Below are 27,523 nucleotides of genomic sequence, written 5' to 3'. Positions count from 1 at the left end.
CATTTAACTTAACTTTTGGGGCAGATTCACTGCAACTGGTCCCTTGATATTTATCTGACCCTTATCACCATAGTATCTAAGTGCCTCAATCATTGATGAATTTTATCGGCATAACACCCATGGGAGGTAGGGCAGAACCGTTCTCCTCATTTCACAGACAGGACCTGAGGCACAGGGCAGTTTAACTGACTTGCCTCAGGTAAGGCAGGAAGTTTGGGGCAGGGCCTGAAAGTGAACCAGGTCTCCTGAGTGCCAGGCTGTCATTTAACTGCTAGCTCCATCCCTCCACCCCAAGGGCTGTTTCTGTTACTTCCTATTAGCATTTTTAAGGGCTTGTCTACACTTACCGTGGATCGATGCTGCAGTGATCGATGCACTGAGGGTCGATTTAGCGGGTCCAGTGAAGACCCACTAAATCAACCGCTGATCACTCTCCCGTCAACTCCGATACTCCACTGGAACCAGAAGCATAAGTCGACGGGAGAGTTTCTCCCATTGACCCAGTGTGGTGTAAACACCGCAATAAGTTGACCTAAGGTACGTCAACTCCAGCTACATTATTCAAATAGCTGGAGTTGCGTAACTTAGGTTGACTTAACCCATAGTGTAGATTTGCCCTAAGAGCGAGGAGCAGTTTTAATTCCTATCTCAAGAGTTGCTCAGCAGGCAGGACCCACCGTGCAGCAGAGCTGCTTTATGTAAGCACTCCCTGGCCAGGTCTGCTTCCCAGGAGGCACCATCGTTTGGTCAGCACTGGTCCCCTATTAGCCAGCAGTGCAGAGGTCTCACTTGCTTTCCTCCAAGCCTCTCTGCCAGTGTGAAGCCAACACTTTTCTTATTAATATTCTTTGAACACAAGTTAACTTCTTTGCTAAGTATGTACATTCATTTTGCCTCTCAGTATCTTAAAATAAGAACTGTGACTACCAGATAAATAGATGAGAAGATTATCTTGTTTCCCTAAGGCATCTCTACATCACTTTGCATCCTTTGGTGGAATATAAGCATGCAACTCATTCCTCTGTCTCCGTGGGGGGCAGGAGCCTGGTTACCCCTCTGTCTCTCTTAGGCATATGGCACTGAGGGGAGAGCAACTAGTTATTAATCTGTATTGCAGTAGCACCAAGGAGTCCCAGGCAGGTACCAGGACCTCACTGGGCTAGGTACTGTACAAACACAGGACAAAAAGACAGGCCCTGCCCCAAATAGCTTACAATCTAAATATACGACAAGAGACAAGAGGTGACTACAGACTGACAGGGGAGCAGAAAGAAACAGCGATGCAGCACTGGTCAGCATGATAGAGACTGGTCTCAGGACACCAATGGGCTAAACATTATCAAGTTTTTGCAGACATCCAGGTGAAGGACAATTCAAAGAAGAGATCTGAAGGAGGACAATGAGGTAGCTTTGCAGACGTTTATGGAGAGCTATTCCAAGCACGAGGAAGAGCATGGGAGAAAGCACAAAGGTGTTTGTTTGAAAATGTAACAAGTGAGCAATGGAGGCAGGCATCATTGGGTGAGTGGAGGCAGAAGAGAATGAGAAATTATAGGTAATAAGGGGATAGGCCATAAAGGACCATGAAAGTGAAGACAATTAGCTTATCTTTAACTGATAGAGAAAATGGAGCCAATGGAGGGATGACAAAGAGGCGGGGTGACAAGGTCAAAATGATGGGCTGGGAAAATGGTATTTGTAGCAGTATTCAAAATGGATAAGAATGGGAAAAATGAGATATGTCAAGGTCCCAGATGAGAGGATGTGGCAGCAAGATGATGAGAGCCTGGACAAGAGTTTTAGTTGTGAGGATGGATAGGAAAGGCCATACCTTGCAGACATTATGCAGAAAGAATTATTAAGATTTAGGAATAGCCTAGACATGAGGACCTAGAGAGAGGACTGAGTCAAATATGACACCTGTGTTACAGATCTGAATTCTGTTTTAGCCACATTGAGCTGGAGGTGATGGCTAGACATCCATAAGGAAATGTCAGAGAGACAGGCACAGATTTTACAGCATGGATAGAAGTAGAAAGGTACGGAGTAAGGTGGATGAATTGGAGAATCCTCAGCATAGAGATGGTAGTGGAATTTGTGTTAGTGGATGACATTATCCAGAGATATAATATAGAGGGAGAAGACAAGGGGACAGAGGCCTGTAAAACCTCCCGCCAAAGTTGGAGGGATGATGATGAGGATTCTCTGACATCCTGAAGGAGTGATTAGAGAGATAGCATGAAAACTAAGAGAGGACTGAATCACAGAAGTCAAGGGCGGACAACATATTGAGAAGATGAGCATGACTGACCGTGTCAAAGTCTGTTGACAGATTGAGAAGGTCGGTTACCCCTCTGTATCCCACTGGCACATGAACCCAAGGGGAGAGAGGAGGCATTTATTTCTTCCTCCTTCCCCTCCCCGCTCAAGTAGTGGAAGAAAACCATTACCACCAGCCTCACCTCAATCCCTGGAAAAATCATGGAGCAAGTCCTCAAGGAATCAATTCTGAAACACTTAGACGAGAGGAAAGTGATCAGGAACAGTCAGCATGGATTCACCAAGGGCAAGTCACGCCTGACTACTAATTGCCTTCTATGACAAGATAACTAGCTCTGTGGATGAGGAGAAAGCAGTGGACATGTTGTTCCCTGACTTTAGCAAACCTTTTGACACTGTCTCCCACAGTATTCTTGCCAGTAAGTTAAAGAAGTATGGGCTGGATGAATGGACGATAAGGTGGATAGAAAGTTGGCTAGATTGTCGGGCTCAACGGGTAGTGATCAATGGCTCCATATCTAGTTGGCAGCCTGTATCAAGTGGAGTGCCCCAAGGGTCGGTCCTCAGGCTGGTTTTGTTCAATATCTTCATTAATGATCTGGAGGATGGTGTGGATTGCACCCTCAGCAAGTTTGCAGATGACACTAAACTGAGAGGAGAGGTAGATATGCTGGAGAGTAGGGATAGGATACAGAGGGCCCTAGACAAATTAGAAGATTGGGCCAAAAGAAATCTGATGAGGTTCAACAAGGACAAGTGCAGAGTCCTGCACTTAGGATGGAAGAATCCCATGCACCGCTACAGACTAGGGACCGAATGGCTAGGCAGCAGTTCTGCGGAAAAGGACCTAGAGATTACAGTGGAAGAGAAGTTGCATATGAGTCAACAGTGTGCCCTTGTTGCCAAGACAGCCAATGGCATTTTGGGATGTATAAGTAAGGGCATTGCCAGCAGATCGAGGGACGTGATCGTTCCCCTCTAGTCGACATTGGTGAGGCCTCATCTGGAGTACTGTGTCCAGTTTTGGGCCCCACACTACAAGAAGGATGTGGAAAAATTGGAGAGAGTCCAGCGGAGGGCAACAAAAATGATTAGGGGACTGGAACACATGACTTATGAGGAGAGGCTGAGGGAACTGGGGATGTTTAGTCTGCGGAAGAGAAGAATGAGGGGGAATTTGATAGCTGCTTTCAACTACCTGAAGGGGGGTTCCAAAGAGGATGGATCTAGACAGTTCTCAGTGGTGGGCAGATGACAGAACGAGGAGTAATGGTCTCAAGTTGCAGTGGGGGAGGTTTAGGTTGGATACTAGGAAAAACTTTTTCACTAAGAGGGTGGTGAAACACTGGAATGCGTTACCGAGGGAGGTGGTGGAATCTCCTTCCTTGGAAGTTTTTAAGGTCAGGCTTGACAAAGCCCTGGCTGGGATGATTTAGCTGGGGATTGGTCCTGCTTTGAGCAGGGGGTTGGACTAGATGACCTCCTGAGGTCCCTTCCAACCCTGATATTCTATGATTCTATATAAAATCTGGGCAAGCAGCCCTTTCTATATTGTGAAAATAGGCACAAACCTAACCATTTCTGATCAATTTTTAGGCAGGCAAGGATTGAAAGGGTCTATGGGATCTGTGGCATCATGTCCAGCTTTCTGTTCACTATAGTAGGTTGAAAACTAAGATTCTTTTCTGTAGGAGGATATAAAAAAATTCTTACTGGTAACTCAGGTGTTGAGTACGCCAAATTCAATTGCGTGCTCAGTTCTGCAGCTTGAAAAAACTCAAAAGCACTCTGTACTCAGTGGCAGATGTGGGAAAGTTTAAATAAACCTGCACTACTGGTAAAGCAGTCAGGAAGGAGACAGGACACTCCAGGAGCGTTATGACTCCCTCCAATACTATTCTGTCAATTAGGGGCTCAAGAGCTTGTCTGCATTTTAAAATCTGCAAAAAGTAAAATTCAACTGGGAGTCAGGAGACTCAAGAAATGGAAAGAAACAGATGTTCCAAGGTTAGCAGATTTCAAAAGCTATGTTGCTTACACAGGCAATAGCTGATGATTTCTTTCGCAGCTGTTCAGTGAATGTCAAGATACACATAGAAAAACTGAACACTTCCACTGAAAACTTCCTTAATGGAATATGAGCTATGTTTAGCACGAGTGGATAGCTTCTAAAGATATCAGATACCAGCACAGGAAAAACCCAGACAACATGCAAACCAAACAACAACTATGTATAATACTTATATTTAGCATTATTCTTCTTCTGAGCACTTTATAAAAGTTATTGTAGTTTAAGTCAAATTTACATTATTTTTAAGGGAGAAAAGGTAAATAAATTGTAAAAAACATAACAAGCACATTTTCTCCAGCTAAAAATGTGAGATGATCCAGGGTAAAAGGAGAAAATAGGATTTCCATTAGTGAGCCCTTAATGGAATAGGAAAATATATTTTGACTTATCAAAAATGTCCTCTCTCTAACTTAAAAGGTCCACAGATACATTAGCCAATTAGCTTTCTGCTGATGTCCAGCTATGCAGGCAGAGCTGTACCTGTCAGTCACTGGCACGAAAGGATGTGGCCAGCTAAACTGAAGAATCCACCGGTTAAGAGAGCTTCCAAAGAAAGGACAATATCCCCAGTGACCTTAAATTTTTTAAACACTGTACGAATAAACTATGAATTCCTATTGCATAGCACAGCCTTATGGACCAATTCTGAATGAACTAAATGGCAGTTTTAGCCCATTAGCAACAATATACTCCAAGCAAGGTAAGGTCAAATCTGTGGACCTTGTAACTCAGAGGAAGGCAATTTTTGGTAAGTCATTAAATTTTTCTATTATCTTTCATTTGCAAGGGATTCAGATCAATTAACTACTGGAATTTTTAAATTAACAGGCATGAATAGCTTTCACTCAGGAGTCCTAAAAGAGTTGGCTAAGGAGATCTCTGGGCTGCTCATGTTAATTTTTAATGCATCAGGGAATAACTGGGGAAATTTCAGAAGATTGGAAGAGTGCTAATGTTCTGCCAATTTTCAAAAAAGGCTAGTGGGATGACATGGGTAGCCATAGGTCAATTAGTCGGACATCAGGCCTGGGCAAATACTGAAAAATCTGCTACATGATTAAGTTAATAAAGAATTAAAAGGATACAAATATAATTAATGCCAGTACATGGCTTTATAAAAAACAAAGTTGGTCAAACAAACCTGATTTCATTCTTTGATGAGATTTCAAGTTTGGTTGGAGGGGTTGCTGTGCAGATGTAATATACATACAACTGAACATGAGCTCTGTCATAAATCTAAAGGGAAGGGTAAACCCCTTTAAAATCCCTCCTGGCCAGAGGAAAAATCCTCTCACCTGTAAAGGGTTAAGAAGCTAAAGGTAACCTTGCTGGCACCTGACCAAAATGACCAATGAGGAGACAAGATACTTTCAAAAGCTGGGAGGAGGGAGAGAAACAAAGGGTCTGTGTCTGTCTGTATGCTGCTTTTGCCGGGGATAGAACAGGAATGGAGTCTTAGAACTTTTAGTAAGTAATCTAGCTAGGTATGTGTTAGATTATGATTTCTTTAAATGGCTGAGAAAGGAACTGTGCTGAATAGAACGACTATTCCTGTTTGTGTGTCTTTTTTGTAACTTAAGGTTTTGCCTAGAGGGATTCTCTATGTTTTGAATCTAATTACCCTGTAAGGTATCTACCATCCTGATTTTACAGAGGGGATTTCTTTACTTTTATTAAAAGTCTTCTTGTAAGAAAACTGAATGCTTTTTCATTGTTCTCAGATCCAAGGGTTTGGGTCTGTGGTCACCTATGCAAATTGGTGAGGATTTTTACCAAACCTTTCCCAGGAAGTGGGGTGCAAGGGTTGGGAGGATTTGGGGGGGAAAGACATGTCCAAACTACGTTTCCCAGTAAACCCAGTTAGAGTTTGGTGGTGGCAGTGGAGATCCAGGGACAAAGGATAAAATTAATTTGTACCTTGGGGAAGTTTTAACTTAAGCTGGTGAAAGTAAGCTTAGGAGGTTTTCATGCAGGTCCCCACATCTGTACCCTACAGTTCAGAGTGGGGGAGGAACCTTGACAAGTTCCCAGTGTGATGCTGTGAAAAAAGGGCTAATGCAATGCTGGGCTGTATAACCAGGGGAGTAGGAGTAGGGAAATGTTTTAGTCTGTATGTGACAGTGGTGGAACCAATACTAGAATACTGTGTCCAGGTCTGGTGCCTTTCTGGAAGATAACCTTCAGTCACATACAAAATTATTGGGCTCAATACAGGAGTAACCAGGTGAAATTTAATGGCCTGCGAGGTACAAGAGTTCAGATTAGATGATCTAATGGTTCCTTCTTGCCTTAAACTCTGTGAATCTATGATGCAGTACGCCTTCAGAACTATACACAGGATAGTAAATTCCTTGTATTTTACCAGGAGTCCACTGCACAGAGCACAAAAGACGGCATTCACCAGTGCCTGAATGTCTAACTTGTACAATTATTAGAAGGCATGATTAGATGACCACGTGGCCTCCCTACAGATCTCTTCATATGGTGTGTAAGTTCTTGGACCAGGAGACTGCTACCACTCTCAGTGGTATTTAATGCTAGTCGCTTGACAGACACTGTTTGATCTGTAGGCCACTGGGGTGCACCATCTCAGTCCACTTCAAACAGTAGATTTAGTTGCTTTCTCTTTCTCTTGGATGCAGGATGATATGACTAAATACAGCAGGACTTTTTGCAATGGACATAGAAAAAACATCTGTTTTACACTGTTGCACACTAAACCATTTCTTAGTCACCTTGCTTGGTCTCTTCAATTTTTCTGTGGACTTCCATTCCTTTGCCATCACAGCTAGCAAGGCCACATTGACAAGAATAAAAAGTTCTGTTTTAGATTCAGAGGAATAATACTTCTGGGTAGTTTTGCTGATCTGGTAACTCCTCTTTGTCTTTCTTGGACACTCCCTTTTGAAATTGATCTAATCTGGATACTGCCCTCTTAAGCATGAATTCAAAGAATTATAACTAGAAAAGACTTTGCTTTTCCCATAAGATGTTACTTATCCCTAAATCCTGACGTACTGAAAACAATTCCAGAATATATGGGATCATAAGCATCAGCAAGTCAATACCTCTGTCACACAAGAGATATTTGGATTTGTAAAAGACCTTTGACAAAGTCCTGCACAAGACGCCTAAAGAAGCCAGGGAATCATGGGGTGAGAAGCAAAATATTGTCATGGATCAAAAACTATCTAGGAGCAGAAAGCAAAGAATAGGAATAAAATGTAAATTTTCTTCATGGAAGAAGGGTAACAGAAAAAGAAAGTCCTAACCCAGCTAGGTGAATGGAGAGCTCATTGCCATGGGAAAACAGAGGCAAGGGACTAAGCAGGATTCAAATCTGTGTGGGTAGAAAGAATATCCAGAGCTATTGTAATTGTAGGGAAAATATTGGAAGGGATATTAAAACTCATGCTTCAGGGTTTAAGCCAATCTCTAACTATTAGACAGCAGGATGAGAGCTAATGTGGGGAGCATATTATCCCACATCTGCCTGATACAGGATTCTTACATCTTCCTGATACTGTCCATTGTTGGAGACAGGATACAGAATTATATGAACCTTGGGTCTGATTTTGTACGGAAATTCCTTATGTTCTTTTCCAAACACTTGCAGATTACATGGAGGGAGACTGTTTCCAAGAAAACATCAAGGTTGCAATGTCCTTATCCAAAAAGGCCTTTTATTCATTGGCCTGCCATCGGAAAACACATCATATGTCTCAGATGAGATGTCAGAAGATTTTCTGTTACTAGGAGCCAGAATAGTAAGGTTCCAACACCAGATTCACCAGCTCTGGATTCCAAGGGCAACCTGGCCACTCCAGAGTGACAGAGCATCTATTTCCCATAAGTCATGCTCCCTCATATTGCTGAATAAACTTCAGTCTTCCTTTTGAACTTGGTGGCCGTTAGGTCTATCTATTGGCTTCCCCACTTTTGGCATATTGCACTGAACTCTTGGGACTGAATTTTCACACCCCTGGACATATCTGTTGCCTTCTTTGGCAGTCTGCTGTATTCTTTCAGAACCCTGATACAGTCAGAACTTACAAAGCCTTCTGGTATTGGAAGTACATGCACGTCCTTAGCCATATCTTTGTTTTTCATGCATCTGACAATTTACATATGTGATGAGGATCATGTTGCCTGACTATACCCAGCCTTGATGGTAAGATACTTCAAAAGTGGAGCAGCACGAGTTTCACTGCCCTCACTTTGAAGCAGCTGAATACTTCTCCTCTCTTGTGGAGCATTTGCCTTGGCAATACTTTAACTCTGATTGGACTCCTAGACAGACCAGTTGTCGAGACATGGTCAAAGAGCTCTTGTCTCAATGGATGATCTAACCATGACTCTCCAAGAAGGAGCCTATTTGTTTCTTTTGCTTGGTGCTCTGTCTTAGCTCTCACTAGCCAATTGTTCACATAGGAGTGTACATCTGATCCTTCCTTTGGAAGAGCCTGATATTGATAAAGGTGCCCCAGTATTATGAGACACAAGAATGGCCAAACTGGGATGCAGAACAAGGCATCTTGATGACACAGGGAACAGAGAACCTATGCACAGTTAACTGACTGGATTTAAACAGACCTCAGAAACTCCATCCTGAAGCTTGGCAAATCTAGCCCAGGAAGCAGGTCACTGGTGTTCCAGTGAACCTGTTTTATGGAAGCACTGCGTCTTCCTTATGTGAGAGAAATTTCTCCAGCTTCTGGAGTTCTTTGGCAAACAGGCATCCACTTCTGAAGGGTAGAATGGGCAGCTTGGCCTTGGCTTGACCATAGCTTCTGCCACAGAGATCTCCTTGCTTCTGTGGAGGCTGCCATGATTCTCAGGGTGGCCCTGGTGATGTTGCACATGACATCTGCTGGTCCTAACCAGGGTGGCATTTAAGCCAGCTCCATCCTCAAGCTTCTAGTGCCACGAAGCAAGGGTACAAAGTTCAGAGTCACCCAGCCCCTACTTCAGTCCTTTTGCACCGGAAGCTGATGATAGACTCTGATGTGCTGGGGATGCAGCATGGATCATATAATGGATATATGCAAAATATCTCAAAGATCAGTTACGAGAAGGTAAGTAACTTTTTTCTTCTTTAAAGTGATTGCATATGTCCTTTATGCTATAGGTGACTCCCATGCCATTAACGCAGGCGGTGGGGCTCAGAGTCTCAACAGAAGGAGGACTGTAGGATCAACTTGCCTACATTTGCATCTTCCCTTGATGCAGCAGACAATGTGTAATAACTGGTGAATATATGAATCAAGGACCATGTTGCTGCTCTACAAATACCCATAATTGGGATGTGTGCCTGTCGTGGGGTATGCATACACTGTCCCATTTTGGGGCAGGTCAGGGTTGTGATACTACTGCAGTTACAGTCCACCTGACTATCCCTAGGCTGGGAGCAGCACAACCCAATGGCTGGAGCCAATATGGCTGCCCTGAGGATCAGGGCTGTGTGGCCTAATGGCCAAAGTCAATATGGCTGCCTTTGGGGATCAGGGCTGCCCAGCTTAATAGCCAAAGTCAATAAAACTGACCTTGGGGTCAGGGCGGTGTGGCCCAATGGCCAGAATCAGTATGTCTTCCCTGGGGATCAGGGCTGTGTACCCTAATGGCACAAGTAAGGAGCCTCCACCTCGGGGGACGGGGGACGGTCAGGATAGAGGGAACCAGGTCCTCCCTGCCCCCAGGGCCCTGTCAGCGGCAAATGTGTTCACCACCCAGTCAGTGGGGATCCTACTACAATATGCTGACCTTCCTTGGGAGGGACAGATCACTCATACTGCCACCCTGGGCCACTTCCTACTGTGTCTCCTGAAGCCAGGGTCTGAATGTCATTAAGGTCTCCAAGCCCCTGGGATTCTGACTCCAGTTGGCCAGCCATAGGCAACAAGACTCTGGTCTGGTCCTTGGGATCTCTGGTTCCCGCAGTCAAGTGTTGAAGCGGCTACCGGGCAGAAGCCTCCACCAAGCGTCCTCCCTCCTTGGTGGTCAGGTGAGAATAAGCTGGGCTGCTCCTTTGTGTACTGAGACAACAGTTGAAGCATATTCAGCACAGCCTGAGGGGTGAGACATCTGCTGCCCACAGTGTGAGGTTAACCCTTCCTTGCTTAGTGCAGGGTATGCACACCCCGCCACAGTGCCACAAACACTGATGAGGTTGAATGTTCTCTGGTTGAATGTGCTGTGAGATTGTCAGGAGGCGTTACTCTTTTGGCAGCTCAGCACATTGAAATGCAGCTAGTGATCCATTGGGAGAGTCTGAGTTGAGGGAGGATGACTTCTCATACATTCTGCAAAACTTGGAAGTAATCCAAAAGGGCATTGTTCTATCCAGGTAAAAAGCCAATGGTCGATGAACATCAGGGACAATGGAGTCTTCACTTATCCTTGTGTGCATGATGAATCAAAGTACCTAGAGACCTAAGTGGCACAATACAGGGAGGGGTACTTGTTGACCAGGATTGAGACCTATGCTGGAAATGCAGCACTGTGGGAAGCATGGATGACTTTCTAGCATCTGGCAACATACAGTGCGGGGGATCTGGAACTGGCCCCAAGAAGGTGGAAGGGGAGAATACTAAGCCTGAAACTGATGGCCGGACAGAAGAATATCCAGGTGCTGACGGTCTAGATAGCTATGACAATGCCAGTCAAGGGTCTTCGTCCTGAAGAAATGGTGATGGCAGTATCAACAGGCATAGCAAGTTGATGGCCACAGCATAAGCCTCTAGTGCAGTAGGTACAGCCATTAGATGCTGACCAGGAAGACTGCTCCATAGCCAGTGAAGAAATAGAAGTCTCAATGGTCCCTGGGAGGGCATCTGAGTGAACAGCTTGTTTCTCCAATGGAGCCGGTACTGGGAAGTGGTGTGCTGTCTGGTGTGCTCTATCTTTAATAGTGGATCACCCTTCCATGGAAGAGTCCCTAACCCAAGACTTTGATGAGCCAGAAGCCAACTTCTGCTTATGCTTCTGAGGCTGGGACTGGTCTGAAGTCCTGGGCCTCAAAGAAGATGTTACCAGTGTTGGGGATCTCCTGCGGCCTCTTTCTGCAGGCCCGGCTACGGGAGCACTCTGATAAAGAGTCTTTGAAGAGCTTTCCTTGGAGGACCGAGGGGGCAATGATGCCAGCCTAAGGGCAACTTCCACCAGGAGGTATCGGAGGTGCTCTTCCCTCAGCTTCTTTGTCTTGTTCTTAAAGTCATGACAAACAGAGCACCTGCCTCTAACTTGGCTCTCACTGAAACACTTGAAACAGAGGGAATGAGGGTCACTAACAGGCATAGGCTTTTTACAGCCCACACCAGGTTTAAACCCTGGGAACCTGGGCATAGGCCCCCCCAGTATCAAATGGGGTCCAGAGACCTCCTTGGGTGCATAATCAAAGTAATTGTTTTCAAAAGAAACAATAAATAAAGAAATAAAAATGAAAGAAAATAACCAAAAACTGAGTACCACTAGGTAGTACTAAACAGTTTATTTGTTCACAGGGAACACCAATGCTACGACCATCAACAGTGCATTCTAAGAAGGAACTGAAATAGGGGAGGGCTATTCTGCCCTTTATATCCTCACTTTGTAGCACAAGGAGCTTGGGGTTGCGCAAGGCCATGCCTATATGGCTTTCACTAGGGAAAACTCTCTGGTGCACAAGATGCACACACACTTACAGTGTAATGGACATATGCAAGCTCTCAAAGAAGCTGCAGTGGCCTTTACCATATTAGGTATCAAGTTCTGCTCTGATTTCCTTTCACTTTGAATTTTTTCTTTGGCTTCAGCTGAACTCTCACTAGACATAACTCATGCTTATAAAGAAAATTAGTAAATTTGCTCAGAAAATGCATTTTCCCAGGCATCCAGATCAAAGGATGAGTATTGAATTACCTCTAACAATATACGTAAATACTTCTCACTGTTGTTAGCAAAACCTCTGTTGGGATTAAAAGTGGCTTCAAAAAATTAAATATAAATTACTCATGATTTGTAGTACATCCAAGTATTATGTCATGGCAATAAATATTTATAAAGACCATTTGTTTTGTTCACTTTCGCAAAGATACTAGAACTAATGAAAAACTACTGTCTATGTAATCTCAACATTGTATCATGAACAGGAAAGCCTGTCCAAAAATTAAATTAAGCAATGTGTTCGTTTGCTGGCAGCCAGTCCAGGAGCTGTAAAGCACACACTAACTACAATTTTCCCTATTGCAATATAGATTATAAGCTTGTGCACTCCCTGCCTTCATTTAATATAACATGCTAATCATGTTGGAAATAAGTAAACACAATCTCTTGCTCACTAAATTTTAACATTCAGAGACAAACACATATGAAAGTCAGACTACTTTTAGTATAGAGCTCACACCATCCTTAATTTGTACAAGAACATATAATGTGCAAGTGTTCAGTGTGTATCTGTGTGCATAATGTGCAAGTCTTTCCCTCTCTTTCTATTTGTGTTGTACATATGATGTGAGGAGAGGGAAATTAACACACAAATCCCACCATGAATATAATGGTAGAAATTCTCCTTTTTTAAAATAATATATGTTGTATTTGAAAAAAATTATGTAGATGTGCGGTTTTTCATTTGAAAGACAGTGCAAAACACTAAGCAGAATTATGACATAAAATATCATTGTTCCTAGATCTGCTTTTAATCTGAACCAAAAAAACAAACTTGTCAAAATCATAAACAAGGCTGATCTTCTGCAGTGAATAGGCCGATGTTGATTTGGCTGCTCTAGTTGGAGGTTATCCTGGGCAATGGGACAGATTATGGAGGATATTCTCTCCATTTGAAGTTTGTCCGGACACATTCATGCAGTTCTGGTATCAGTCCCAGAACAATGTCTGCTTTGTATGTTATTTCCTTTAGAATGATTCTCTCATCTGAAGCAGAGTAAAACTCCAACCATATTAATCTTTTATATGGCTCCACATTGCAAAATTAATTATTCCATATTTTAGCATAAACGGTTTGTCTCAATTACTGTTTGGCTGAAGAACTGTAGTATACGCGCACTGGTCTGAAGTAGAGTGGAGTAGAACAGCTTTAGAAATTTGAGGTATCTCCAAACATGGGGTATTTGGAAGCCAACAGGAAAGGTCATCATTTTGTTTCATGCTCACTGCCTTCAAATCTGTCTTGCCTATTTTTAAGAGACGGATCTTTCTGTTAACAATGTCTACACTAGCAGCAACAGACATATGCATGATAGCTTAGTACCGCTCTTTAATATTAGAAGCAACTGAAGTATGCTCTGCTGTATCTGAGAAATAACTGCAGGACAGTTTGGTTTGAATAGCCCATTCTTTGGACTGGCACATACATGATCCTGAGGATTGCAGAAGTGAAATAGGGACCCTCAGTTCCCCACTCAGGAAAATAAATGTGTATATGCAGCCTCTTTCACTCTGTCACGTTGGTTTGCTCTTGACCTCAGCTTTTTGAGTGAGTGTTGCTTTTCACACACCTGACATATGAAAGTAGTAGCCTGACAAAGCCAGCCTTGCTTGTTGTGAATTAGCCTGGTATAACTATTCAGTTGTATTTAAAAGATATTGTGTACACCATTTCAGATAACATTAAGTAACTCATGAAAGGGACCATTCTGATCATCTAGTCTGACCTCCTGTACAACACAGGTCATAAAATTTCCCCAAAATAATTCCTAGAGCAGAACTTTTAGAAAAACACTCAATCTTGATTTAAAAATTGTCAGTGATGGAGAATCCACCACCATGCTTGGTAAATTGTTCCAATGGCTAATTACTCACTGTTAAAAAATTATGACTTATTTCCATTCTGAATTTGTTTAGATTCAACTACCAGCCATTGGACCATGTTAGACCTTTCTCTGCTAGACTGAAGAGCACATTATTAAATATTTGTGTCCCATGTAAGTATTTATAGACTTATCAAGTCACCCCTTAGCTTTTTCTTTGTTAACTAAATAGATGGAGCTCTTTGAGTCCATCACTACAGGTCATGTTTTCGAATCCTTTAATCATTCTCATGGCTCTTCTCTGAACTCTCTCTAATTTATCAACATCCTTCTTGAATTGTGGACACCAGAACCGGACACTGTATTCCAACAATAGTTGCAGTAGTGCCAAATACAGAGGTAAAATAAGCTCTTTACTCCACTCAAAATTCCCCAATTCATGCATCGAAGCATCATATTAGCCCTTTTGACCACAGCGTCAAAAAAGAAGTTCATGTTCAGCTGATTATTTGCCACTGCCAATACATCTTTTTCAGACTCACTGCTTCCCAGGATAGAGTCCCTCATCCTGTAAGTGTGGCCTGTATTCTTTGTTCCTAGTTATACATTTACATTTAGCTGTATTAAAATGCATATTGTTTGCTTGGGGCCAGCTTGCATCCTGAGCCAACAGAGTTTGCAAGGGAACATCCAGTTTTAGGGATCCTGAGTGCCATTCCCAGTACAAGGCTACACTGTAATAAGACAGACACTTGATTTTTGCCTTTGCAAAAGCTAAAGAAATACAATTTTGGAACTGATGTTAAGAGTCATAAGGATTACAGCCAGCTAGGGTTTCACTCAAGTGTCCTAACAATATCAGCTCAGTTTAAAAATGTTAAACTCTATTTACATTTCTGTCAGAGATTTTTTGTATAATTCCTACTAAAGCTAATAGCCAGGCCATCTTTCCATTAAAACATGTAGGGGTGGAGGAAAGTATGGTACTTACTTATAGTTGTCATCTTCCACAAACTTTTGAAGTTCCTCAATGTAGCGGACAGACTTTAAGTACTTTTGCACATGGGGTAAAGTTATGAGATGATCTGTAGAGTATAAAAAAAATTAGCCAAGATAAATCTCTACAACTGCAAAAATAAAAGCAATTCTTCTTTAGATTCCTCCAGTTCTTTTGATTTTATGAACGAAACCAAAAGGAGACCATAACTCCCTAAGGGAGAAACTGTCTAGGAATATTATTTTGTTAGATTGTATGAGAATGTTAAGGATTTTACCAAATAAAGGCTTAGTTGTCATTCATGCTATAGATGAGATTCAGCTGCTGATTTTACTAGGAGAATTAGGTGATTTTAGTATGCACTCTCAATTTACAAAGAGAAAAGTGAGGCTCATGTATTAATGAGCAAACCTCAGACAATTTGACACAGCAAACATTTTGGATTCTTATTTGAAACTTAATGGCAAAAAGCATCAGGACAAGATTTCAACCTGAGAGTTCTGAAGTGAGAAAAAGGCACCAAAAGGAACATGGCTCCCCTCTTACTTCACATCTCCCTCTCTCCCTCAACAGGCCCTGGAGCCTTCCACTAGGTAGGCCTCTGATGAGCACCAAAAGAAGAGGTTACTCATCTTGTGCAATAACTGCATTTCTTCGAGATGTGCATCTTTATGGGTTCTCCACTTCAGGTACACAGGAGCCTCTCAAATCCTTGAGCCGCGATTTTCCATTAGCTGTGTCCGTTTGGCAAGCGCATGTGCCCTATTCCTTCTTGTGCTGGACACCGAGGCTACATAGGAGTGTGTGGTAGAACTGCCCTCAGTGCCTTCTCCACCCAAATGTTCCTTAGAGAACAGTCCGAAGCAGAGGGGAAGGAGGGCCGGTAGTGGTGCACCCATAGGGGGACACATCTTCAAGAACTGCAATTACTACACAAGGTGTGTAACTGCTTGTTCTTCTTTGAGTAATGTCCCTAAGGGTGCTCCACTTCAGATGACTACCAGGCAGCATCCCCAGAGTGAGGAGGGATCTTCGGAATTCACTCTAGAACTAAAGACCAGTGCTGCAGTATCAAATGCCACATCGGATCTCGCTGCATGGATCATAGTGTAATGTTCAGAAAATGTATATACTATCAGGCCGCTACATGGGCTTCATATCTCAGATACTGGCACATTCTTAAGTAACGCTGTGGAGGTTGCTTGTGATCTGGTCGAATGTGCTATCACCATTTGGGTGAGATGAATGCCTGTAGCATCGTAAAAAATGAATATACAACCAGATAGCCATCTCGATAGTCTGAGCAGAGGTCGTGGATCCCTTTCATGTATTTGCAAAGCAGATGAACAGCCTAGATGACTTTCTAATTTGTTTGCTACTATCTAAGTAGTAAGCCAATGCCCTTCTAACATGCAAGGTATGAAAACTGGTCTCTTGCAGAGAGCTAAGAGGTACGGGAAAACACACTGGTAGATAAATGGATTGGTTAAGATGGAACTCTGATAATATTTTAGGCATGAATTTAGGGTGTGAACGTAAAGATTATCTTTCTGTGCGCTGAAGTTAATCTAGCACATAATCAAACATTCTATTTGTAAGCACCTAGTAAAAAATAAGATAAGTCAACATGGATTTGTCAAGAACAAATGTCAAACCAATCTAATAGCCTTCTTTGAAAAGTTAACAAGCCTTCTTGATAAAGATGAAGCAGCAGATGTCATATCTTGACTTTAGTAGGGCTTTTGACACTGTCTCAAATGACTCTCTCATAAACAAACTAGAGAAATATAACCTAGACAAAACTACTATAAGGTGGGTGCACAACTGGCTGGAAAACAGTACTCAAAGTGTAGTAATATCAATGGTTCACAGTCAGGATGCCAGGGCATATCAAGTGGGGTCCAGCAGGGTTCTGTCTGGGGTCAGGTTCTAATCAATGTCTTCAAAAATGATTTGGATAATGGCATAGAGTGTACACTTATAAAGGCTGTGGATGATACCACACTGTGAGGGATAGCATACATTTTTGAGGCTAGGATTAGAATTCAAAATGATCTTGACAAACTGGAGAAATGGTCTGAATTAAATAGGATGAAATTCAATAAGGACAAATGAAAAGTACAAATGCAAAGTACTCCACTTAGGAAGGAACAATCAGTTGCACACATACAAAACTAGAAATGACTGCCTAGGAAGGAGTATTGAATAAAGGGATCTGAGGGTTATAGTGGATCACAAAATAAATATGAGTCAACAATATAATGCTGTTGCAAAAAAAGCAAACATATTCTGGGTTGTATTAGCAGGAGTGTTGTAAGCAAGAAACAAGTAGTAATTCTTCAGTTTTACTCAGCAGTGTTAAGGCTTCAACTGGAGTATTGTGTGCACTTCTGGGCATCATACTTCAGGAAAGATGTGGACAAATTAGAGAAAGTTCAGAGGAGAGCAATAAAAATGAAGATTTAGAAAACACGATCTGCAAGGAAAGACTAAAAAAAATGGGTTTGTTTAGTCTGGAGAAGAGAAGACTGAGGAGGCACATGATAATAGTCTTCAAGTATGTGAAAGGTTGTTGTAAAGAGGAGGGTGATAAATTGTTCTCCTTACCACTGAAGACAGGACAAGTAGTAGCGGGCTTAAACTGTATCACGGGAAAGTTAAAGTTAGGTTAGACATTAGGAAAAACTTCCTAATTCTAAGTGTAGTCAAGCACTGAAACAGATTACCTAGGGTGGATGTGGAATCTCCATCATTGGAGGTTTAAGAACAGGTTACAGAAACACCTGTGGGAGATGGTCTAGATAATTCTGCCTCAGCGCAGAGGACTGGACTGGATAATTTATCGAGGTCCCTTCCAATCCTACATTTCTATGATTACTGAATGAGGCACCAATTCCGGCAGAAGGCGTTGGAAATACCATCAATGGAAGAATCTCTTCCATTTCTGCAAGTAGTACGGGTTGACTTCTTTCTGCTTTTTGGTAACACTTGTTGCACTTCTGCAGAGCAGGAGGATTCTAACCCATGAACCACCTAGGTACCATCTCCTGAGGTGGTGAAGCCCTAGGTTGGGGTGAAGCAGGCAACCTGTGGCCTATAACATGAGATGAGCGGTGGTCGGAAGCTTGACTGGTGGTTGGACACAAATGAAGCAGGGAAGGGAACCAAGCTTGTTTCAGCCATGTCAGCTCTATAAGAACAACTCTGGCCTTGTCTATCTGATTTTGTTCACCACCCTTCATATCAGCAGTGGAGAGGTAAATGCATAGAGCAGACGCTTCTTCCAAGATAGAAGAAAAGTGTCTCCAAAAGTGTGGAGGCTCAGACTCCTCTTGAGCAGAGAAGAGGACACTTTTTGTTCCTGGAGATGGCAAAGAGAGACACCTCTGGCACTCCCCATCTTTGGAATATGCTGTGGAGAACTTGAGAGTTTGGAGTCCTGGGAGAAGTGTATTCTGAAAACATCTGCTGTGGTGTTCTGAATACCTGGGAGGTAGACCAATGAAATTTGGATCTGATGAGCTACGTACCAGTTCTATAGTTTCATGGTTTCAGTGCACAGAGAGGGGAATCTTGCTCCTCCCTGCTTGCTGATATAGAACATGCTGGATATATTGTTCGTCATGACCCTGATTGATTTGCCTCTGAGGAGGGGTAGGAAATGAAAGCAGCCCTGAGTTCCAGTACACTGATGTGGAGATTGGTTTCCTGAGTTTTTCATATGCCCTGAGTTGTGAAAGCATTGAGGTGAGCTCCCCATCCCCAACACTGATGCATCTGTTAAAGTTATTGATGGGGCTGGACAACAGAAAGGAATGCCTGCACCAATGCTGAGTTGATTTTTCCACCAGTCTAAAGAATTCCTCACTTGTAGAAGAGCCATCACCTGCCTGTTCAAGGTGTGTCTGGCTGGAGAATAGGTCATTCTGAGCCAACCCTGGAAGTGGTAGAGACGTAGTTTTGTGTGATTGGTCAAAAAGGCACAAGATGCCCTGATATCCCAGGAGCGAAGAAAATTCCTTATTGTGGTCTGAAGGTTTCCCTGAATTACGTATATCAGACTTGACAAAATTACAAATCTGTCTAAGGGAAGGTAAGCCCTGGCTGTCAACAACTCTGAAGGCACCCCTATAAACTGTATCTTCTGTTCAGGGGTTAACAAAGATTATTTTTCATTCAGCTGAAGACCCAACTCCTGGAACAGAGCAAGGGCTGTCTGGGTGGAACATAGCACTGCTTTGTAGGAACAACCCTTGAGTAGCCAGTTGCTGAGGTACCGGAAGACTAGGATCACTTCTTGTCGCAGGTAAGCGGCCACTACTTCCTGGATCTTTGAGAATACCCTTGGGGCAGAAGGACTAAAGGGAAGAACTTGGTATTGGAAATGATCCTGGCCTATAGTGAACTGTAGGTATTTCCTGTGCGATGAGTGTATCATCATATGGAAATAGGTATCCTGTAGGTCAAGGGCTGAAAACTAATCCACTTCCTCCAGTGAAGGAATTATAGCTGCCAGAGTCACCTTCCTGAACTTTTAAGACTTTATGAACTTGTTTAGAAGTCTTAGATACAAACTGGTCTCCATCCTTTGTTCTTCTTTTGCACAAGGAAATACTTCAGGTAAAACCCTTTGCCTTTGTGAGGCAGCAAGACAGGCTCTATTGCTCCTAATTAAAGGAGACAGTTCACATCCTGTCTCAATAAAAGCTTGTGAAGGCATCCCTTAAGAAATATGGGGTGTGGGGGAGGTTGGGATGTAAAATGAATGGCATAGCCCAATGTTATAACCTCTATGACTCATTCTGTAGTGATCTGCTTCCAAGTACAAGGAAATGGGAAAGGCCATCTCCAAAGTGGGGGAGGTGGGCAAACATATGCAGGTGTGAAACTAGACGTGCAGGAGGATTTGAATGCTCGACTGACTCATCAAAATCATTGCTTTGAAAATACTGGGTGGTCATGGAAGGCAGTTGAGCTGCCCTCTTTCTCTGGAATTTATGTCTTTCCATGTTAGATTCGGTAGATCTATAGAATCCAGAGAATCTTTGGACAGTCTGTGACATACTAAATCCTCTCTTCTTTGTAGGTGTATGAATGCCCAGGCATCAGAAAGTAGACCTAGAGTCCTTCAGTGTGTGTAAGGTCTCCAAGGAAAGCTTACGGCCATTGAAGGTAAGGTCCTCAACAGTGTTCCTAATTTCTTTTGGAAAATCCAAGAGTTAGCCATGATGCTGTGCATAACTACTGCCATGGAGATGGACCTGGCAGCAATGTCAGCAGCATCCAAGGATGCTTGAAGAGTGGTTTTGGCCAATAACTGGTCCTCTGAAATGATGGATTGGATTTCTCCCTATGTTCCTGTGGCAGATGTTCAATAAAAGCTTTAATATATTATAGTTTGTAAAATTATATTTGCCCATGATTGCCTGATAGTTTGTGATCCTGAATTATAGGGCTGCCACTGAATAGGATTTCCATCCAAAGAAGTCCAGTCTCTTTTGGACTTCGTCATATTTGGAGAAGTGTTGCTTATCCCACTCATTTATCACATTCACTACCAGGGAGATAGGTGGAAGGTGGAAGAACCCTCAGAATCTTTTGGTGGCGGGAACATAATATTTTTTATCTGCCCATTTTCACTTTTGTGAAACAGTAGCAGGTATTTGGCACATAATCTTAGCTGGATCCTGTAGTGCCTCATTAATGAGTAACACCACATTGGAGAGTGTTGCTGACAGCAGGATATCCAACAGTTTGTGCTTCATGTCCTTGACCTCTGAGTGGAATTTGAAGAGTGTCAGCTGCTCTCTTTATGAGATCTTGAAATTTCAAAAAATTGTTGGCCATGGAAGGTGGCAGAGGCATAACCCTCTCATCTGGAGATGGGGATGAAATAGATATTTGAGGGGTGGCTTCTTTATCCAATCTGACCTCCTGCTCTTTAAATGTCGTCTCCTGGGGGCAGGGGGGGGGGCTGTTTGAGGAGGAGAGGAGTATATGACTCTAGGCTCCTTATGAGATGGTACTAGAGGTCTGGCAAATTGCGGCCAATAAGCAGCCAAGGGCCCAGTATGGCTGTTGGGGGTGGCATAGAGGAGTAGGGGGTGGAATGCAGGGTTGGTTTCCCCCAACCTTGCTGATGAGCACAATCTTCCCTGTGACTGCTAAAGAATGGGTTCCTGAAAGGATGTGTCAGAGAACCCTGAACAAAAATAGAAGAGACTGACTGGAAGTCTTCTTCATCCTCCTAAATCTTGATCACCAGAGAAGCACCCACAGAGAAGGGTGGAGAGTCCTGCAGTACCAGAGGTGGTCTGGAGAGTCGCTTGATTCTATGAGGAGCAGGGACTCTAGTTCATCCAGGCAAGAAATGGTCCAGTGAAACATCCTACCTTCCCTCATCTGAACAATAATAAAGCAAAAACAGAACAAAAAGAATTAAAATAAAATAAAAATAAATAAAAATAAACCAGAATGTTAGTCTAGTAAAATCCAAATGCAAGAGCTCTGGTTCACTAAATACTTAAGTTTTAGCCTGCATATGAAACACACTGTTCTAACAAAGCTTGCACACTAGTTCCATTAACAGAGAACACATATGATTCAACTGCCTAATTTGGTATTAAAACTGAAGTTATACAGAAGCAGAAGTTAAGCAGTGCATCACTCTACTGACTTACATTAGCCTTGTGTCCCTCTTCATATGAGGCAGTGTAGCGGGGTGGTCACCCCACTCCAGCCCTGGAGAGGGCTACAGCAAGGAAAGGGGTTAAGAACAGCTGGGGGAAGCTGACTGTGTAGCTGACCACATGTGTGGCTGGCTTAATCAGGGCCCAGATGGCCCTTACAAGAGGACTGTGGGCCAGGAGCTGGAAGAGTCTCACTCTAGCCCTGGAGTGGGAAGGGCGGCCTGGGAGCAAGGTATCTGAGGTGGAGCAGGGCTGGGGAAGGCCAGAGGGAGTGGGGGAGCTCCAGCCTGGTAAAACCCCAGACTGCAGGCCTGGTGAAGGCCTACAAAGGTACTGGGGCTGCAGAGGGGCAGCCCAGAGATAGGCAAAGGCAGCAGGTCCTAACCCCTTGCCAATGATGAGTGGCCATTACACTGTAGTCTACCCCAATGAGCGGGAGCTAGACGATGACTGGCAGTAGCCACTGAGGCAAGGTGGGTTTCGAGGGTTGGGGTTCCCCTGGGAGGGGGGACCCAGAGAGTGGAGACTGCTAGGGTAGAACCCCAGGGTAAAGGGCACCAGGGTCTGGGAGGGACATGGGGGCCAGCGGCAGGTGAGACATCAGCCTGCAGAGGGCGCTCCAGAGGCTGGAGAGCTAATTCCCAGGACAACCAGCAGGAAGCGCCGCACCGGTGAGTCTTTGCATCGCCACAGGCAGACATCTCCTAATGATTTATTATATTAATATGAGTGACGACTTTACAATAACAAGACAAAAATTACCAACCATAGCTACAGGAGACTTGCAAATCAGCTATTATTCGGAGGATATTGTTCATTTGATTGGATCTTTGTTCATTCTCCATGATGCTGCCAGATGAAGGATATGCAGAATCGATGTAGATTAAATCCAAGAGATATATTCCTGAAATTAAAGATCAATCAAGTGTTTTATAAAGAAATAGTCAAGTACGTACTAACAAACAGAACACCCAGGAAGCACCAGCAACCCATCTGTGCCTTTCCCATTGAACAAACGGGGAGATTATTAACAGCAAAGAGCTTGAGTTTTGTGTAATCAAAAATGTAAAATTTGGACTTCAATCTGTGGCACTGCTTACAAGAACATAGAAAACTGTGGACAATGCACACTTACAAGGAAGCGTAACAGGGGGGACTGGGAGTGGCTGGCTCATTACAAAAGCAGCTTTGCCTCTCCTGGAATTGACATCTCCTCATCAATTACTGGGAGTGGACTACATCCACCCTGATGGAATTGGCCCTGTCAACACTGGTTCTCCACTTGTGAGGTAACTTCTTTCTCCATGTGTCATTATACAATGCCTGCATCTATAATTTTCACTCCATGCATCTGAAGTGGTTTTTTACCCACAAAAGCTTATGCCCAAATAAATGTTAGTCTTTAAGGTGCCACCGGACTCCTTGTTGACTTACAAGGAAGAATGTCTCTTATACAGAAGAGGCAAAACTTCAGTGTATACACTTCATTAAAATGTTGTGTTCACCCTGGAAAATACTATGGAATTAAAGTGGGAGGAGAAGAGGGGAAATATCTCCATGCATTTGGCAAGTTACTAAGGACCTGATACTGCATGATCCCGAAGAATGAAAATCCTGGACTTCAACAAAAGCTGAGGAAGCTCAGCACTGCACAGTATGCTCTTCAGATTTGCCCCGTTTGATTAATTTGTACATTATCGCAAGTCTTTGGTTGGCCCTAAGGGGTTGCAGTCTTGACCATCTTGGCTAATATCCACTGATGGACCTATCCTCTATGAACTTCTCTCATTCTTTTTGAATGAAGAGCTATGCAGTGAGATAGCAAAAGGCTTCTCCACAGCAATAACCCTCAGTAACATCATCTATTCCCTAATTTCTATTAATCAGTACACATGCTCTTCTGGTGCACAAGCCCATAGAATAGTGGTATACACGGGGCCAGAGGGGCAGCGGCAGGGAGTTGTCGGGAATGGCACCAAGGTGGGAAAGGAACGTTCTGGATGCCTGTAACAGCACAGGCAGTACAGAGAGCGAAACAATCTGTGTAGTTTGGTTTTCCCAGAACCAAATTCTACGTTTAAAGCCATTCCTCCTTCGGCGAAAACTGTGACATGGTTTGCCTGGTAAGGCCTGATCAGAATCCTCTTCATTCTGAAAATGAATTAACACTGGCCATCCCTCAATCAAATATTCCATTGATCACCTGAAACCATCACATCTGTTTTTTGCTCATGACTAAGGCATCCTTACTTCCTCTTCAACTATTTTTTTGCATAATTTTCCAGACTAAAGTTACATCACCTTCATTTTACTTTTTTTTAAATCCAGTACCTCCATGCCACCTTAATTTTGCCCTTTTGTTGGGATGCACTAGGACATAATCTTTAATTACATGACGAAATACTATTTTCCCCACAGACCCTCCGCCTGAGTGAGGCTCGTCACACAGGTTGGAAGCACAAGGGGGAGAATTAAAGTTGCACAGACATCTGCAGTAGTAGCATTTCCTAACTTTCAAGTTCATGACTTTACAACCTATACAACTTTGAACACATTTTTGTATGTAATTTACACATACAGCATAAAACCCAGCACGATTAATAATGGTTAGAAACAGAAACAAACCAATGCCTATAAAACTACTAATAGTGGAACTATTGACATCAAAAAGTCAATAATATTTTCACTTCCAGTGATAAAACAAAGCACTCTTATTTGCAGATCAGAGCCTATGGGATGCTGTACATTTAAAGGTAGAAACCAGTTTATATAATATTTGCTTAATGCAAAGCAGACTTGTAGCAAGTCATGCTGAGGCTGTGTTTTTTTTCATATGTGCTAGCAGAGATACTCATTATGTTTGTGATTCAACAAGCAAAACCACAGTTTTATGGGGGAAGGGATTAGGCAGGTATGGATTAATATTTTAACAACAACATGCCTGTCATTTTATTAAATATGTTTATTATGGTAGCATCCAGAGGCAACAATCAGTACAAATACTGGGACAGGGAATGTATCTACCTGTAAGGGATTGCAAGCTAAAGACAAACAATATATGACCAGTGGAGGAAAAGATGTATACAACTTTTGTATACATTCACTATTTGTGTCTGTCTTATATTGATATAAATACGTAAGTACTGACTTTACTCAGCTGCCCCTCGTCATTATGGCTGAAGTGGGACTTGTGCAGGCATTTGAAAGGAAGGGTGGCGCCTTATAGATCAGTTCACGGAGGGCATTTCATTTGTAGGGGGTCATCATTGAAGAAAGTGCAGAGGCATAGGTGAAATTTCCATTCTTGATCCAAGGAAGGATCACTAAATGGATGATAGCTGGTATTTATTCAGTTGTTCCATCATAGAGTGTTAGTACAACTGACATCTTTTTCTGCATTGTAGGATTGAATCAAAGTGAATCTGACAGTGGTAGAAAAAAAACTGAGGAGAGATGGCCAATTGTAGGGGACTCAAATGTTTTTTCACTGAATGGGAGGAGAATGTATTGGATAATTAAGAATACAAGGATTGGCCTTTCTCAGAAAGTTTTAAGAGACTTAGCTATCTAGTAAAGCTTTGGAAGAGGCTAAACTCAGTTAAATGTTACCTGGAGGAGTTTAGATGGGAGGGAAAGTTAGAGGTGTGGCTTGCACCTTTGTCATGTTGCTCTTCTCTGTAACAATTGAATAAAACACCTGAAACACCAAACTGTCAAGGCTATTGTGAAACCAGTTTGCTGAAGGGTGAAAAACAGTGCTAAATGTTTATATGGTTGGATGAGGGAGCATAACCATGATGATTTCTGCAGCACTGACGGTAGGTTTTTAAAACAGTGAGCTATGAGTGCTCAAGTCCTCTAGACAAACCTGGCGAACTTGTCATTCTCACAGAGTAAAATGATTTTCCAGCCAGTTGGATGCTTTGTAACTACTGATCTCATCATAAAACCAACAGGAGATTTTCTCTGTGAGCCTTGAACAATCCAGATGCCGGAGTGCTCAGCTGAAAGGTCTTTGATTTCATTATAGCATTTCTGAACACAAACACTGGAAGGTCATAGTGATAAGGTTGGAGTTGTCACAATCCAGGTTTTCTGATGATAGTAGAGAAACTCAAAAAAAATGCCACATTCACTTATTCCATCAAATATTAATGGTATATTTTAAACGTTTTTTCAAGCAGACAGTATACACTATGTGCTACTAGATCTAAACTCCTGATTCAACAATAATTACTATGGCTGAATATTCTTCACTTCTTATTGAGCAATAACAGTCCTCAGATACTTTTTCTCAAACATACAGAGCATACATTCAAGTTCTTCAAACCTGTAAAATTCATGAATATCTTGGAAGAACTACTGAAAAATAATGAAGGATAGGATACCGCATATAGCATCAAAACCAAGAAGGGGACACATGAACAAAGGCTGACTGAATATTGTAATACTCAATACTACAACATAATATTATAGTATGGTTCAAGTCACATAAGATTAATTTCTCATGCTAATTTTCACTGCAGTAAACCAGAAACATATGAAGCTCGTGATCACAATTTCATTGTTACTACTGTTCATGTTTAGGCCAGTACATTTAAGTTTTTGGTCCTGTTCTTGTTCCAGGCAGAAACCTGCACACTGTGCTGTTAAATTGAAGAACTGACTTAGAAAGAGGAGGTTGTAAAACAATATTTGTGGAAGGGAACCTCAGCCCAATGAGTCTTTTATCTCATTTTCATTTGAAGTAGGTCACTTTGGCAACCACCCAGTTAGATTAACAATAGTTTCCCCATTAGCTGTGAGTAGGTCATGCAGCAAAGCTCCCCCGCCTGCATTTGATCACATTAGCATGCTTCAGGATGAGCTCATAAAGGGCATTCAGGAATCCAGAGCTGACAGAAATTTATTGCCTGTGTGCTTTTCAGGCTCACAGCAGGTAAAAAAAAGAGGGGACTACTGTTAACTGCTCCATGTGGAGAAATAACTCATTGACCTCAGATTTCTGATCAGAGTGGGGCGGGGTTAGATTAATCCCCCTCTTACTAAAACTGTCTTGAAGGTAGAGCAACAATGTAAGGTGTAATTTGTATATGGCATTTCAGGCCCTTACAGGATTACTGACAAGTTTATTCCTTTTTCTCACCAGTGGAGTTCAGTAGCCTGTGTAACATATTTTAGTACTGTGCAATATGATAGTTACCAAAGAAACACATATGGTTTGGATTTATGGTAAACTTAAAGTCACATTGCCAAATCAAGCCCAAAATATAACCAGGAAAACTCTTTCTGCTCACTTACTAGCCATTCCTGAAAACCCAGGTAATCTTACTGAGGCAATGACAAGTGGTGGCAGAAGAGGTTGTTTAGAAGCACTGAAACTACTGCTCCGCAAAGCAATATTTTTGCACACACTGTACAAACTGGCAAAGATGTCAGAGCTGGAAACAGCTGTGTACCTCTCTTGCCTCCCCATTTTCTTCTGTGTACCTGTGAGGCACTTCATTATACCCTGGCACTCCCAAGAAAAGAACAGGCCTTGTGAATTATGCTTGATTTTAAAGGTCTTTTCTTCACAGGACAAGGGCTTTTAATTTAAAGTATGAAAATTGGTATATTTATACAGCAAAGATTCCAAACATTTAATGTTGAAGTAAACACGATTTGAGGTCAGGCCACTGAATGGCAATATGTGAAATGAGTTGGAGGATCTCAGTTCAGTTCATACTGGATAAATATCCAA

At 42.5% G+C, this 27,523-nt stretch overlaps 1 protein-coding gene across 2 annotated transcripts in view; it reads right to left on the bottom strand.

The window, feature by feature from the left end:
* The window catches only part of RALGPS1 (Ral GEF with PH domain and SH3 binding motif 1), a 417,852-nt gene that overhangs the window by 92,392 nt on the left and 297,937 nt on the right, over positions 1-27,523 (bottom strand). For both annotated transcript variants that reach the window (XM_084649908.1, XM_084649907.1), the window contains 2 exons: positions 22,547-22,684; positions 15,086-15,179 (listed from right to left, as the gene is read on the bottom strand). In XM_084649908.1, coding sequence (XP_084506034.1) covers positions 15,086-15,179; positions 22,547-22,684 — 232 coding nt within the window. The remainder of the gene's footprint in view (positions 1-15,085; positions 15,180-22,546; positions 22,685-27,523) is intronic.

This window comes from Lepidochelys olivacea (genome assembly GCF_965140295.1).
Source record: "Lepidochelys olivacea isolate rLepOli2 genome assembly, chromosome: 16".
Classification (NCBI taxonomy): domain Eukaryota; kingdom Metazoa; phylum Chordata; order Testudines; family Cheloniidae; genus Lepidochelys; species Lepidochelys olivacea.
Note: the sequence above shows the minus strand (reverse complement) of the source record. Positions and strands in the feature narration are given on the sequence as shown.